General features: G+C 41.0%; 1 protein-coding gene across 1 annotated transcript; it reads left to right on the top strand.

The window, feature by feature from the left end:
- The first annotated feature begins 1630 nt into the window (after nucleotides 1-1630).
- On the top strand, nucleotides 1631-14687 carry scaf4a (SR-related CTD-associated factor 4a). Its single transcript, XM_067608195.1, has 19 exons — nucleotides 1631-2087; nucleotides 3677-3760; nucleotides 3909-3953; nucleotides 4049-4210; nucleotides 4385-4517; nucleotides 4621-4757; nucleotides 4888-5064; nucleotides 5254-5339; nucleotides 5450-5534; nucleotides 5821-5997; nucleotides 6224-6297; nucleotides 6512-6702; nucleotides 6921-7021; nucleotides 7310-7423; nucleotides 7536-7692; nucleotides 7856-7983; nucleotides 8383-8536; nucleotides 9843-9998; nucleotides 11030-14687. The coding sequence occupies exons 1-19, from the start codon at nucleotides 2058-2060 to the stop codon at nucleotides 12172-12174; spliced, it is 3336 nt and encodes a 1111-aa protein (XP_067464296.1). The 5' UTR covers nucleotides 1631-2057; the 3' UTR covers nucleotides 12175-14687.
- The last annotated feature ends 607 nt before the right edge of the window (nucleotides 14688-15294 follow it).

Genomic DNA, 15294 nt, shown 5'->3' with positions numbered 1-15294 from the left:
AACTTGGGTTCATGGTTTGTTATTTTAACGAAAAAAGGTGGGGAAAAATTCATGTTACAACCAAAAAACAGTTCAAAGAATTTTGACAGAAATGTTATTTTAAAAATGTTCACACGCCCAGCCCCGGAAGTATGAGTAAGAGATGACAATTTATTGTGTCATTCAGCGCAGTTGTTATAGAAGATCTGAATTAGTAATGAACTTTTCTCAGGTAATGTGCAACCTATGATAATTGAAATAATGAGTCACAGATTGTAGACTGAAACAGCAACTGTCAACTTCATGACATGGAAATTTTCCATTAAGTCTTAATGAATCCTATTGATAGTGGAAATATTGAGGTGTTGAACAATGTTGGGCTACATTTAACTACAAATTTACACATAGTGTCAAGCTTGCTGGGCTGTTTTAACTGTTACATACAAAGCTCTTTCAGGAGTTTAAAAAAGAAATCTTCAGTCATTTCTTTAAACATGACAAATAAAGTTTCCTTATAATTTTAAATAAATGTTTACTGGGAGCCAGTCAGGTCCCAGTGCCTTCCTGTTTATATTTTAGATGTTGCTTCAGCCCTACAATCTGAGAAGTCTCAGTTTTGCTTTTCATGTCTAGTAGCAGCATAAAGACTAAAGATATATGGTAAAGATGGAGGTATAGAAGATGAAATAGAAAACTGATTTGCATGTGTACATGTTTTGTTCTCTCAAAAACACCAAATGGAGGTAGGCCTACGGAAAACACCACAACTTGCAAGAGAATCGACATATTATTACAGCCATAAAACAACATAATTACATAATAAGTAGCATTACTATCTTATAAGTACAGAAGCTTGACACATTGGGACATAACGATAACAGGCTGCTATATGGCTAAAAGCAAGGCTGTGGCCCCAGACCCTGAAGGCCCCGAAGGCTTCAAGTTCACAGTGTGTCAGATGTTTGTGACAGTTTGATGCTGGCACCTCTAAATTGCAATGTCAACAGAAATGATGAGGACCTCAAGGTGGTGAATATTTCCTGTTTCATAATCTTGAGGCCCTGTGTGTCAAAATATAGTTTTAAGACCTTTTTGAGGGAGTAGACATTTACAGTATACATGTTTCTAACCGAATTTGTGTTCAGTCAAATTACCACAGATTTTTTTACATACTGCAAAACTGGGGCCAGGTATAACGTTGCCAGATCCAGCAGGCTCAGAGACAGCTTCTACCCACAAGCCATCAGACTGTTGAACTCTGGGACTTTGTGAACATACATAGCACACACATACACACACACATACACACACAGTCTCTATAATACACAGTCTATATTTGTATATTTCTCTCTCATTTGATTATACTTTTTCATTTTTTCATCTCTACTCTTCTTATTATTATTGTCTTTATATTGTGTGTTCTATGTTATTAATACTGTAACACTTTGAGTTTCACTATGAATGAAAAGTGCGGTACAAATTAAATTCATTCCTTCTTCTTCTTCTTCTTCTTCTTCTTCTTCTTCTTCTTCTTCTTCTTCTTCTTCTTCTTCTTCTTCTTCTTCTTCTTCTTCTTCTTCTTCTTCTTCTTAACTCTAATTGCAACTACAACTCGGAGAAGCCAAATTTGATTGCCTTCAATGTTGCATCTGCTGTGTTGCTGCTCTTGAATATTGAGCATAGTAGGTTACTGGTTGATATCTGGGACAAGGGCAAGGCATAATATAGACTGCCATGTGTAGTCTGCTGTGTGTATGATGGACATTTGAAGACGGTTGGGAGGACACACGGTCAGTGGGTGCCCGTAGCTCCTTTTTTGGCCACTAAAAAGGACACACGACCCATGCCCTGTCCACACACTTTCTATTCCTGTAGCAGTCCGCCACCCAGTGGACAAATCGTACAACTACACAATTCAGCTGAATCCCATCATGCTTTGCCGTGCCCGCCGACCCGAGAGCTACTGATGCTAGGCTAGCTGCCGTTAGCTCCGGGGAGCGGACATGTTGTACCGACCCTTCCTTGAATAAACATCGCTCAAAGCGGGGAATAAAGGGGTTGAGGGGCGTTGGGCAATCATGGACGCCGTCAACGCCTTTAACCACGAGGTAAGCTGCTTTCCCGGCTCCATGAAAGTCTGTACACACCAAGTGTGGCGGTGCTGGTCATGGAGCTGTGTTGCATTGAAGTTAGCCGAGCAGCACAGACCAGTGGGCCTGGACATGTCCACCTTAACCTGGGTTAGCGTTTGTGTTGTACACCTACAGCACACATAGTGTTGTTATTGAAATGAATTATAGGACTTTCTGCCAGCTAGCGAGCAAACATAAGGATATCTGTAAACGTGGTCTCCAGGCTCAAAGTTGTGGTAGACTACATTAACGTTAGCATGTGGGAGAGTGGTCTCTAACGTTGTTGTTGGTAACAATGCTCCTGGCTACCCCTTGAGCAAACAGTAACATCTAATATGGTATTGCCATACTGCAAGGTTATGAAGAAGAATGTCCATAACTGCTTAAATGCTATACACAGCATGCTAGAAGACCTGATGTTGTCAGAAATCTAGTCAGTAGCCTGGAGAAGTCATGTATTGGTGTTTTTGGTTCTTCTCGTTTCTACTGATGGCCTTTTCAGTCTTTGAGTCTAAACAGTTACCGTATCTGGGCCCATATAGGCTAGTTGATGACCACTGAGTGGTAAACACCATCCTGTTATATCACAACTAGTACTGATAATATTTGTTTATTGCACCAGAACAACATGGGCTATGAACAGTTTCAGATACTTCTTGAAAAAGTTCCTGCAGTTTCTATCTTGCACAGAAACAGAAAATACAGTTTATGGATTCCAATCACTATTGGATGTTATTTAAATATGACAAATATGTCAGTTTAACTGTAATGTATTAAAAGAGCAAACATGCACTCTGGTAATGTTTAGTTGGCCAGTTTATCTCAGAGTAAGCAAAGCCAGGCCCACCACACAGCTAATATAAACATAGTCATGTGCACCACACAACCATCAAGACACTTAAGCATCCTCAAATGCACACACCCTTCTACTTTGTACAGTTTATTTATTTCTAATTCCATCTAATGCACCATGCTCTATTAAGGCTGCATCGTGTTGTCTGTGTAACATGGTTTCTTCTGCTGTTTGTTGACTTCTTGGATCTTCCTTACCTTAAATAATTGAACATCTATCATTGCATTCCCATAGGCCCTAGGGGGACTTAGGGAAACTCTATTTTAGATAATCAGATGCCAGTTTCGAGTGTCTGTACGTACCACCTTTGTAGCGGGTGGAAAATGAAAGTGGTAAACAATTGAAAGGGATGCATTTCACTGTTGTTGCAGCACATTTCACTGTAATACCAGAGCTTTCAGCCCCAGGCCCCCACCAGAGCATAATGAACAACATAACAATCACACATGATGGAGAAGCAGTGGAAAAAAAAAAAGAATCAGTCCGCTGAACCAACCACAGTGACACTTTTCAGATCGTCAGCAGTGGCAGCCACTAAAAAAGATTGGGATATTGGTTGCTTAGAGCTTATAATTTATTTGTTGCTACTAAAATATTCAGTTGTTAAGAGCTTGTCACTGAAGTGTGTCTCTCTGATATCGAAAGACATGAGGGTACCAGTAAAAGCTGATTGGCATTATGTCTTGACACTAGTTTCACTCCTTTTCTCTAGTTATTCTCGTTGATGGACTCCAAGCCCCCAATATCTCGGGCAAAGATGATCTCCATCACCAAATCGGCCATCAAAGCTATGAAAGTAAGAATGAGTTTGGCATTCCTTTGTTTCGAAAGTTACTTGTATATCTATCTGAGTGACATTTTGTGTTTTTCTAAAATCATATTCCTTATGTTTTTGAGCCTATATTGAGATGAGAAATTGCTCACCTTTCTCCTCTCCTTCTCAGCTCTACAAGCATGTGGTCCAGATTGTGGAAAAATTTATCAAAAAGGTGAGACAAAAGTTGTCTAAATTCAGGCATCACCCAGTTCCTCTTCACCAAACATGAATAAACTCTAATCTTTTTTCTCTGTCTGCTCTCTCTAGTGTAAGCCTGAGTACAAGGTAGCAGGTCTGTATGTAGTGGACTCCATCGTTAGGCAGTCCAGACACCAGTTTGGAGCAGACAAGGACGTGTTTGGCCCAAGGTTTACCAAAAACATTACAGGAACCTTTGAAAACCTCTGCCTCTGCCCCGTAGAGGACAGGGTAAGAAGAACAGGAGGAGTTGGTTAAACATTTCAGTGAGATGAATATTAGCTGGGATATTGCAGACTGTAGTGTTGTAGTCACAAATAGTACAGAATTTGGTTGAAGGATTTTGTACTTTTTAATGACAAATGTTCTCACCTATTTCCTTGCTTTTTTTCTTTTTCTTTGTAGAGTAAGATAGTGCGGGTGTTGAACCTGTGGCAGAAGAATGGGGTGTTTAAGATCGAGGTTATTCAGCCCCTCTTGGACATGGCAGCTGGCTCTAGCAGTGCTTCTGCACCCTGCATGGGCACAGATGAGCCAGGTAATTTGTGTGTTTTGTGGTTTGAACACACACTTATATGCTTAAATATCAGTGAGTGATGCTGGTGTTTCAAGGCATCTGTGTGTTGTATCTCCTCCCTCAGGTTCTTCCCCACCTCCAGCCAAAGAGCCAGTTACTGCAGTAACAGTAAGCTCCACCATGACACCTGCTGCTCAGCTGCAAAACTCTGACGCCTTTGCTGCTGTGGCACAGCTCTTCCAGTCCTCACAGGGTCAACAGGTGGGTGTGTAGTACAGACTGGCATTAGCCTTAACCTCAGCCTTTTTGCTTGTATTGTTCATTGCTTGCACATCTTTTATACCTTCACTAGTAACTGTTGTCTTTCACTCTCTCTCACTGGCACTTTTAGCTTCAACAGATGCTCCAGAACTTTCAGCAGCAGCCAGTGAAGCCCGAAATCATCACTCAGCCTCCAGTCCATACCATTCATACACATACTCAAAACGTCACCGCTGGCCTGGGTGTGGTCCCCCCGCATCCTCCCCTGCCCACCCAACCCACCCAGCAGAAGACGGCCTTTGACAAGGTGGCAGTGCGTTTTTGTATTTGTGATCAACACCTAAATGTACTCTTTACAATATTGTGGAGATCAAGCATTGTTTAGGAATTGTTAAGACATTTTGTAGCACAGTGCATGAGTATGTTACAGTGAAGGGGGAAATTTTAAACTGTTGAAAACATCATAAATGGTGTGGTTTTTTTACCTCTTTCCTAGAAATTGCTGGACCGTTTTGACTACGATGATGAACCAGAAGTAGGAGAAGAAACAAAGAAGGATGAACTATCGTCACAGCCCGCCTTGTAAGCCCTTCATTTATTACATATTCTACAGCATGTTTGAGATGCCAAGGAGTTTTTTTTAGACATGAAATAAAAGCTGTGAAACTGATGGTTTATTTTTATCATCACAGTATGCAGCAGCCTCCAGCCTTCCCACAGCACATGGAGCACTTTAAACCACCACTGATAAACATGTCACAAGACCTCTCACAACAGGTAGTAAGGAACTCATCTTTCCTGACAAGTCAAGCCATCTTCATCCTTGATTTATTTTTTTTTATTATTATTATTTATTTTTTTTATTGTAGCTTGTGTTACAGCATTGTAGTTATATAGTAGTACATGTGTTGTATACAATACAGTGTATGCTTTTTCAGATGTGGACCTCTATTTAAAAATAAATACTACATATGAAATATGTAAATACAAAAAATAAAAAAAACGGTGCATGTACAATAAAACTGTTGTACATGCAAAGTATTTAAAACCGTTTCTTTCTCAGGTTCCTCTTCCTCCTAACGGCCAGATCCAGGCCTTTGGTTTACCGCCAGGACAAGGCTTCCCAGTTATGATGCCTCCTGTGGGGCATGCTCTGCCTGGACAGCCCCTCCCTGGCTCCACTGGGCCTCCAGGATTCCTGGGGGGATATGTTCCCCATAATGCAGCCCAGCAACAACAGGTAAACTTGACAATAGTACAAAAGATATGTAAAATAGTAGCATCTAATAAGCTATAGTAGGATAAATAAAATTAGTGAAGTAAATGTCCATATCTTTTTGGACATTTTCATTTTTGCATTAAAATTGTAATCAAGAACAAAATGCTATAAAATGTTACATGATACCTTTTTTTTGGTATACTAGTTAGTAACAAATCATTACCACGTTCTCTCCATACCATATTAGGATTTGTCAATGGATATGGACCGTTCATCTATGAAGGATGGCAGACATGGGCGAAGGTCACACTCAGGCTCCAGGTTAGTATCTGAAATTGGATGCTTTGTGTCAAACTGGGTTTTTCTTCTCCACACTGATTTGTTATTTTCCATGTCTTTTGTCATGTGCACATAAGCTGCTCAGTGCTCATTCATGGTGAACATGTCATAAGTGGCACTGTCTTTTTTTCTCTCTCTCTCTCTCTCTCTCTCTCTCTCTCTCTCTCTCTCTCTCTCTCTCTCTCTCTCTCTCCAGATCTCCAAAGCGGAGGAGGTCACGGTCTAATTCCCGTACACGGCGATCCAGGCACAGGCGATCCCGCTCGCGCTCCAGAGACCGGCGTCATCATTCTCCACGCTCCCGCTCGCAGGAGCGCAGGGAGAGAGAGAAAGAGAGGGAGCGACGGCAAAAAGGCCTCCCGCCACCCAAGAGCGAGACACTAAGCAGTGAGTCATAATCTATTTATGGTCGTATTTATTTAAGTAGGTAGACATGGACCTGAAATTATCTGTTAGATGTGCACAGCATGTTTCATTGTAGGTTCATAAAATGATTGTCTTTGGGCAACATCACTGAGTTTTTTAAAATAATTTTCCTCCCTTTGAAGTAGCGCATGTATTTTGAGTTCTTGCTCATGTTATCATCATTTCTTTCTCCTTTTCAGTTTGCAGTACAACTCTCTGGGTGGGTCAGCTGGACAAGAGAACACAACAGCAAGATGTCGCCTGTTTACTGGAGGAGTTTGGGCAGATAGAGTCCATCAATGTAAGTGGACCTGTGTAGATCAGTTGATCCACATGTGACCATATCCTGTAGTGTGTCACAATGACATTTACAGATTTTCTTTTTTTGTTTTGGTTCACCTTATGGTATAGTCAATTTTTCATTTATATTGTATGTTTTTGATGCACGTTATACATCGACTGGTTTGTTGTTCATATTTGATATTTATGTTCATATTAGTGAACGACTGATTACATACAGTAGAATAAGTGTTCACGCCAAACAATCTCTTTGTTTTTTTCCCTCAACTGTCTTTCCTCTTTTGTTAAGATGATCCCTCCACGTGGCTGTGCCTATATTGTCATGATACACAGGCAAGATGCCTTCAGGGCTCTACAGAAGCTCAGTCGAGGATCCTACAAAGTTAACCAGAAAGCCATCAAGGTGAGTGAGCAACAGATATTGCTGCTTAGTAATGCACTTTTACACAAAAAGTGCAATCCAAAGAGAGTTGTATAATGAAATCACGGATTGTTTTCTGTTCATTCTTTGCCAGATTGCTTGGGCATTGAACAAGGGCATAAAGGCTGAGTATAAACAGTATTGGGACGTGGAGCTGGGTGTCACCTATGTGCCTTGGTCTAAAGTCAGAGAGGACCAGCTGGAGGAGCTAAAAGAAGGAGGAGTATTTGACGTAGACACCTTATCACCAGGTAAAAATACTACATCATTGAGCATTTCATACCCTGCCTCTGTTTTATAATTGTGAAAATTGCTTTCACTGAAAGATGCATCGGCAACAAGCTGTATTAATGATGTAATTGTGTATTATAGCGTCATTTTTTAGCAAGTCTGAATTGTGTCTATCCTCTCCAGAGTGGAGTGGAGTGAGGAAGACACTTGAGAACCCAGAGGAACTAACCCACAACGGCGGTTCAGAGCCACAGCAGCCGGAGGAGGCACAAGTATTACCTGTGACTGCCGCAGCTGCTCCTCCTGCTCAGGTTAACTAAAGTTGCAACATGTTTCCAGAATTTTAAAATCTTTGAAGAGTTTAGAGAAATTTCAATCCATCACTGAGAAAATGTTTGTAAATTGTGGAACTTTTGATATAAAGTATGTGCCAGCTTTTCTTTCGGGGCTCTATGCAAATGCTCAGTTGTGTGTAATTGTGTATGGTACATAATCAGAAGCGCACATATGGAGGCCACTTATAAAATAATATGACAAGCTGCTGTGACACCTGGTCCATACCTACATTAAAATCGAAAGGGTAGCTCAGATAACATAATGTGATTTATATTGTAGTTGCTTGATGGAGATAACGCCTGTGTGTCAGTGGGATGTATAACAGTTATCTTCCTCTTCGGACATCTACAATAAAACCTTGTAAATGTTCTCAGGTTCCTCCAATGCAGCAGCCAATGGTTGGTGTGGGTTCTCTCCAGCCTCCTGTCTTTCCTGGTCCCATAGGCATGCCTCCGCCTTCCTTCCCCCCAGGCGTTCCCCCTCCTCCTTTCATCAGACCCGGCTTCAACCCCATGCAAATGCCTCCAGGTAGTACCTCTACATAATCTCAAGACAAGATTTTGTTACCGGAAGTGTTCTGGTTTCCGTTTGTAGTCCGAGTAGTATTGACCTGTCACGTTTGAGCTGGCTTTGGTTGCATGCAGGTTAACAGTCTGTGTGGAGAGGAAAAGAGGCGGAACGCATTGGCCAAAATGCAGTCTTGACAATTTAGCTTTTTATCACAGCTTTTTTTAGTTTATCTGCATTCATATGCATATATCTGTTTATGAAGATTAGCCAAAATGTTCTCTAGACCATCTCAAGATGCTAATTGGACTGTAAACAACAACCGGGGCACAGAAGAGGAAGTCTTGGCCCAGAAATCCGTTATCTTGATATCTGCTTGCTACACCGGAACCTCCGAAATATATGCTGTTGCCCCCAGAGGCTAAATTGTCATCAGACAGATAGCCGATGGGTTCCAACACTTCCTCCTACAGCTGCCACCGAACCATTTCTCACTGGCTTTCGTTCAGTCTCTCTCTCTCTCTCTCTCGCACAGTGCCAATTCTTTAATAATGTTTATCAGTATTTAACATACAGATTAAGGTCACTGTCTCACCTGTAGTTCTGTTCATTTAGTTTAGTTCATACTGGCTTTTTCCAAACAAATCAAGAACTGTGAACACAAAATTGAACAGACTGACAGATAAGTCATTCATTGGGCAGTTATCAGCTTCACAATAATGCATCATGTTTGTTTTCTTGGTGTAACAAAGAGCTAATTAAGAAAGTCATGTGGAGCCCCATCTCATAAGTCAAGAGTAGTGACAGGTAGACAAAGAAGTAGAAAGAAGAAACTTCTATGGTACAAAATAGGTGTTATGTACCATAATAGTAAGGGGGGATAATTATTGTGTGGTCACTATATTTCGCTAAATTTTTTAATGAGAAACTTCAAAAATACATAGACTAGGACACACAACACACTGCTGTTTTAATTCTGGCATGCCTGCGTGTTACCATGGTTACCAAATTATCTTGCTTAAATATGACTCTTTTACAGATGCTATAAGCCGATAGATTTCATAGTTTAGTTTTTTTATATATGCTAAAATCATTTATCTACTATTACGAAGTTCTGTAGTTTGCCCGCTTTGCTTTCACACCACAAACAAACTGCACTACCTGCCACCTTCATGTTAAGTCCACACCAGAGTTGGATTGACAAGTTTCACACCAGCCCAAACAACCTCAATCAAATGGGCAAATGCACTGGAGTTTGTTTGAACAGAACCAGATGTATTAGTTAAAGGATTTAAAGCACCCTAACTTCTCAACCCTCTTCTCCTAGGTTTCCCTCCCCCTGGTGCCATGCCTATAGGTCTCCCACCTCCTTCCAAAGGTGGAGTTGAAGACCTGCCTCTGGACCCAGCAGGTCTGGGCAACAGGAAAAATGACGAGATCCCCGAGGGTCCCAACCTCTTCAATAGCCAGATGGGACCCATGGGTCAGTCTGTCTTTCTCTCTTGATTTTTTTCACAAATTAATATGTTGTTTTTACATTGTTGTTTCTAATTTTGCCTCACCCATTGTAAAATGATTGATGAATTTAAGGTGGCTGTTACTTGAGTTTGTCCATTAAAACTTGGAAAATAGCATTATCGTTTTAAAAAAATGCAGGGAATCAATCATTAGAGGCACTGGCTTTGATTTTGTGCTTGTTAAATTCATATAGTTCTTAAACACTCGATTGGTTGATGGGCAAAATTTTTTAATGATGACGAGGCTGATAATGATTAATTGGTTTTAATTTTCAAGTGAAACACAGTACCAAACATTCGTTACTTACAGCATCCCAAGTGTTAAGGCCTAAACGCACTGGAAGCATCTGACGCGCGCGTTTTGAAATACATCTATTGTTTTTAATGGCCGAACACGCACTAGAAGCATTATGAGGTGCGTCAAACTGCCTTGACGCGCCTACTCCGACCATGTTTCGATTTTTAGAGGGTCAAACGCGGGCCCAGCGACCAAAGCTGTTTTCTCTGCAGCCGAAAAAGAGAGAAATAGCGCAAGCCAGCTGAGCACCAGCAAGCTAGAGAGAGAGAGAGACAGCACAATGGTGGTCGAGTAAGGAGAGCGAGCGATAGTGAGAACAGAACCGCTGAATGAGAGAAATAAAACGTTATATTCTGATTATTTTACAGCAGCTACATTTGAAAGCACAAACAGTCAACAGATGATTTACTGTGGACACAGACGCTCTTAGTTTCAGTTTCATGTTCCTCCTCTGCATTTCTCCTTTTCATTCATTCATTACATCCAACTAATGCAGCAGTCAATAGAAAGAACAAAATGAAAAACATGTGTTGGTTCTGTGGTTGGAATTTTAAATCTGATGCCTGCAGTGCGCCATAAGAGCATCAATTGATGCGTGTCAATTATCGCTTCGATTGTTTGCGCCTTTAGGATTAGCTGTTTGTAATACATTGGTGTTTTTTTAATTAAATCTGTATTTTGTATTTGTTTCTCCATCAGGTAACCAGGTAGGCGTACCTCCAGGTGGTCCTCTGGGAAACATCCAACCCCCTTCTGGTGGTCTGCTTGGTGCACGGCCTGGAATAATTCCACTGCAGCGTCCTCCAGTCCCCCCACCACCGCACATGCAGCGTTTTCCTCCACCCCACGGGCCACGACCCCCTCACCCCAACATGCCGCCTGTGCCCCCACAGATGATGCCCAGAGGGCCACACCCTCAAATGATGCACCACGAACCCCCTCCTCCAAAAGGAGGCTTTGGGATCCCCCCTCCCCACAATATGAGGGCACCTTTCCCTCCGCATGGGCATGGCCCTCCTCCTCAAGGTCCTCCTCCTCCCTTTATCAGACCAGGGGGTCCTCGTGGCCCCGAGGGGCCTGATGACATGGATGTCAGACCATTCAGGGGAGACAGGCCTGGATTCAGGGACCGAGAGCCAGAGAGGGACAGAGACTGGGATCGAAATAGGGATAGAGAGAGGGACCGAGGCTTTGGAGGTGGAAGGCGTCCATTTGGTGACGGAGGGAGGGGAGGAGGCGGTGATAGAATGGACGGGAGGGACAGGCTCGGAGGCTGGCAGGAAGACGGAGGCGATCACCGGGGAGGTGGATGGGAGAGAGACAGAGACCGTGATCGGGACAGAGATCGGGACCGTGATCGGGACAGAGACAGGGACAGACGGGACTGGAGGGAGAGGCGAAGCAGCCTGGATTGCGACAGAGAACGAGGGAGGGGCGACGATGGGGATAGGGAGCGAGGGAGGGGGGAGGGAGGAGAAAGAGGAAGGGGAGAAGGAGGGAGCCGAGGGAGAGGAGCTGAGGGGAAAGAAGGGGACAGACCAAGGCGATCAGAACGGCGAGAGAGAGCCACGCGGTGGGACAGGGATGATCGATTGGCAGAACTGGAAAATATGGACAGATTTCGGACCTCTGACAGCACAGAGCAACCTCGTGTGACTCCTGTGGTTACCATGGAAACCGATAAAGAACCAAGCGTGGAAGATTCAGAAAAGAAGGAAGAATCAGAACCTTTAGCTCCGCCCCCAGAAATAACTACTACTGCTGCAGCAGAGCCGCTGCCGTCTGAGCCCTTACCGTCAGCTCAAAGTGACCCTGTAGAAACTAAACAAGAAGCAGAATCATAAACTGGCTCACTTCTTTTTTAGCCAGAGACTGCTGGAAGATAAAAATGGTGTTTTTGACTGATACCCCTGGTAGATGAATTTTGAAGAGTCACACTGTCATTTTGTCAGTTGGTAATTGGCAGTTTCTGGGCAGTAACACATTTCTGGAAAACGAATGTCTCCCATATGAAAATAGTTGTTTTCAGACTTTATGGTTTATCATCACATTTGGCTTTGCATCTGTGTCTTGACACACATGACCACATGAAAATCAGTTTGGTAAAATGGCTGTAGTTAAATATTGCCTGTCAACTCTAGTTTTTCCTCTTTCCTGTAAGTTATAAGTATGAATGGGGTGCTTGCATGTTAACTTAGTTCTGTCCATCTGAGGTTAATTTGAGTCTAGCTTTTATGTTTTTTCTCAAGTTGGTTTACAGATGGAGAAATCAAATGATTTCTATGACAGATTTTTTTTTTTTTTTTTTTACTTCACGGCCTCATCTGTGTAATACCAAGCACTCCCCAACAAAATTTTCATTTAAAAAAATATTTTTTTTAATCTTCCAAAATATGTCAAACACTGAATATCTTCTAAAACATCTACTTTCTGATAATAGAGGCTTCTTTGTTGTTTTCATCTCATCTTGTGTTTTATGTCTGCTCCTCTTTGCCATATCATAGCCAATGAGGCACAGTTGTCAAAAGGACTTCAATGTGTTTGAGGGGAGAAGGGCATGGATTTTATAAAAAAAAGTACAAATTGGGGAAGACATGCTCTTCCATGTCGGGGTAGATACTGAGAATTAGGCCTAGTACTTTGCTCACACAAATTTCTGCGCTTTATTTGGTATTTTGTCCTTATTTTTGACCTTCTCACCTGATGTGCGCTTTTATTGGCCAATGTCCTTAAAACAGTCCACACTCAAAACATGGTTTTTATTTAAGTTTTTAAAATGTGTGTATTCCACTAGTACTGAGACTTACAAACACAGTACTGATAATAAGCTGGATGCATCCTCACAAGGTCTCTAAATCTAACTCAGATGTTTTTTTTTAACTGATAACGGGAATTACACCCAATTCCTTATGAAAAAAGTAACACTCCTATCATTCTAATATTTGAGGAATGATGAATGCTTCACCTTCTTTGATCATACTCTGCTTATCCAGATGTCACTTTGAAGCAACTTGTTGGTATGGAAAACTTTTAATTCTTGGTGTGTTTAACACCATATTCTTTGGTCACAGAAATATTACATAGACAAACACAGACCACCGTAGAGGCTCAGAACAAGTGACTAATTTTTAGATGTTGGTGTCATCAAGTTTCTTGATATTGACTGAACGGCCAAAAAGCATTTCAGATATGACATTTCAACATAATATGCACAAAAATTAAGAATGAAAGAGAAGAAGAAACTTGTTGAGGAAGTAAAGAAATTTGATAATGTAATGTAAGGAGGAGTTTCAGTATAAGAGTAGTTCAGTGGATCTAGACATAGTGATCTATTGGAATGCAAACAAAAAAGAGGATTACATGTATTTGTGAAGACTTGTTCCCAGATGACACCAGCTGTTGAAAATCTCATTTAAAAAAATCATTTGGGGTTCTGTTGAATGTTTTGACAGTCAATTTTTTTATATCCTTAAGGTGAAATGGAAGTAAAATGCCAATGCAAATTCTTGGTGTATACTTTGTAAAAGTTTTCTGTTGTCTAGAACTGTGTATATTTTATTTTTCAGTTAAGGAAATAGAGTAGACCCTTTTTTTTTTTTTTTTTTGATCCAACTGGAAAATCCAACATGTTTATTAAAAACAATTGTACACCACAGGAAAAATGTGCATAAATTCAGGTGCCATATTGGCTTTTTGAACACCTGTTAGCAGGCAGAATCGATAAGCTTTATGTCTATGGTGGTCTTTTCTTTTACCTGTTTTGTATGGAAGGAAGCGGGGACTCTCTTGGGTTAGAGTTGATTTGTGTTTGGACACCTCTTTCATTTTTCTCATGTACGTCAGTCAAACTTTGAATTAGTTTTGCCACAAATACAAAATTTAACCATGTATCTTCTTTTATTGTCTTTGATAAACAGCTTTCAAAGCTAGTGTCTGTTTCACTGAAGACACGCTCTATCGGATATTACGTTGCTGACATCGGAAGCCCAGATTCTGCAAGCCCAACTCATGCGGTGCTTGAATAACTAATTTAAACTCAAAAGAACCAAGGGCAAAAGTAAAGTGATGAAATGAAGAGTATTGCTTGGGACACACTGCTGTAAATATGCTTGTATCACTGACGATTCCAAGGTGTAATGGTAAATGTTGTTTATAATCTGTTATCCGTTTATCCGAGAGAAACAAATAGACTTGGAAGGAACAACAGAGGCCCTTTGCTTTAACGTTTTTAACTCCTAATGGTTTGAAAGTTGACAGATGTTTCTATGGTTTGTTAAAAATACAAAAGACATGGAAGTAAAATCTTCAATATTTCAGCCATAGGAAATTGTTTTTAATAAACTATTTTTGTACCAAATCATTTTTTGCTTGTTTAAATGATGTCAACTGTCAGTCAATGTTGAAAGAAAGATCAAAACTGCTTGGTACACATTTTCTGTAATGATCTGTTTGAATTCCACTGGTCTCATAATTTACTGTGGTTTTTGAGTGATTTCACTAATGCTTACAGGTTGACAATGTACTTTACATCCACGGTGAAGAGTGAAACAGGTAAGAGATTCTATTTAGTCTTGGTCTCAACAATAGAGTGCTGATGGGACAGACAGCTTTGCAGCACACATAGTTTTCCCTTCAAATGTTCATCTTTATATGGCAGACCACTTATTAAGCTTCCAATTGGCTTTGTACCACTGCTGGACTGATAAGCACATGGTCAAACTGTTTGTGCCTAATAGTCACAGGACAGAGACTGGTTACTATATTTATAACCTATTGACAGTCTTGACCCCCTGCTTGGCTTAAGTCACCTAATATTGCAACATAGGTAAATATTGAGTCAAGTATGAGGTGTGTAGGCACTTCTAACATTATGATGAGGGAATTTGACTTTTCTGTTTATTATTAAATGTTGTTACTGTATCTGTAAATTGCTGTTACTAAAATAGCAGCAATACGTTTTGTAA

The sequence above is a fragment of the Thunnus thynnus genome, chromosome 13 (assembly GCF_963924715.1).
Source record: "Thunnus thynnus chromosome 13, fThuThy2.1, whole genome shotgun sequence".
Lineage (NCBI taxonomy): Eukaryota > Metazoa > Chordata > Actinopteri > Scombriformes > Scombridae > Thunnus > Thunnus thynnus.
The sequence above is the reverse complement of the archived record's forward strand: the minus strand, read 5'-3'. Positions and strand labels throughout refer to the sequence as shown.

Excerpts from the sequence above, each read along its gene's own strand:
- scaf4a (XM_067608195.1), top strand. The coding sequence starts at position 2,058 with ATGGACGCCGTCAACGCCTTTAACCACGAG. Across the intron at positions 5,998-6,223 it reads ATGCAGCCCAGCAACAACAG|GATTTGTCAATGGATATGGA; the intron begins GTAAACTTGACA and ends ATACCATATTAG. Across the intron at positions 8,537-9,842 it reads CCCCATGCAAATGCCTCCAG|GTTTCCCTCCCCCTGGTGCC; the intron begins GTAGTACCTCTA and ends CTCTTCTCCTAG.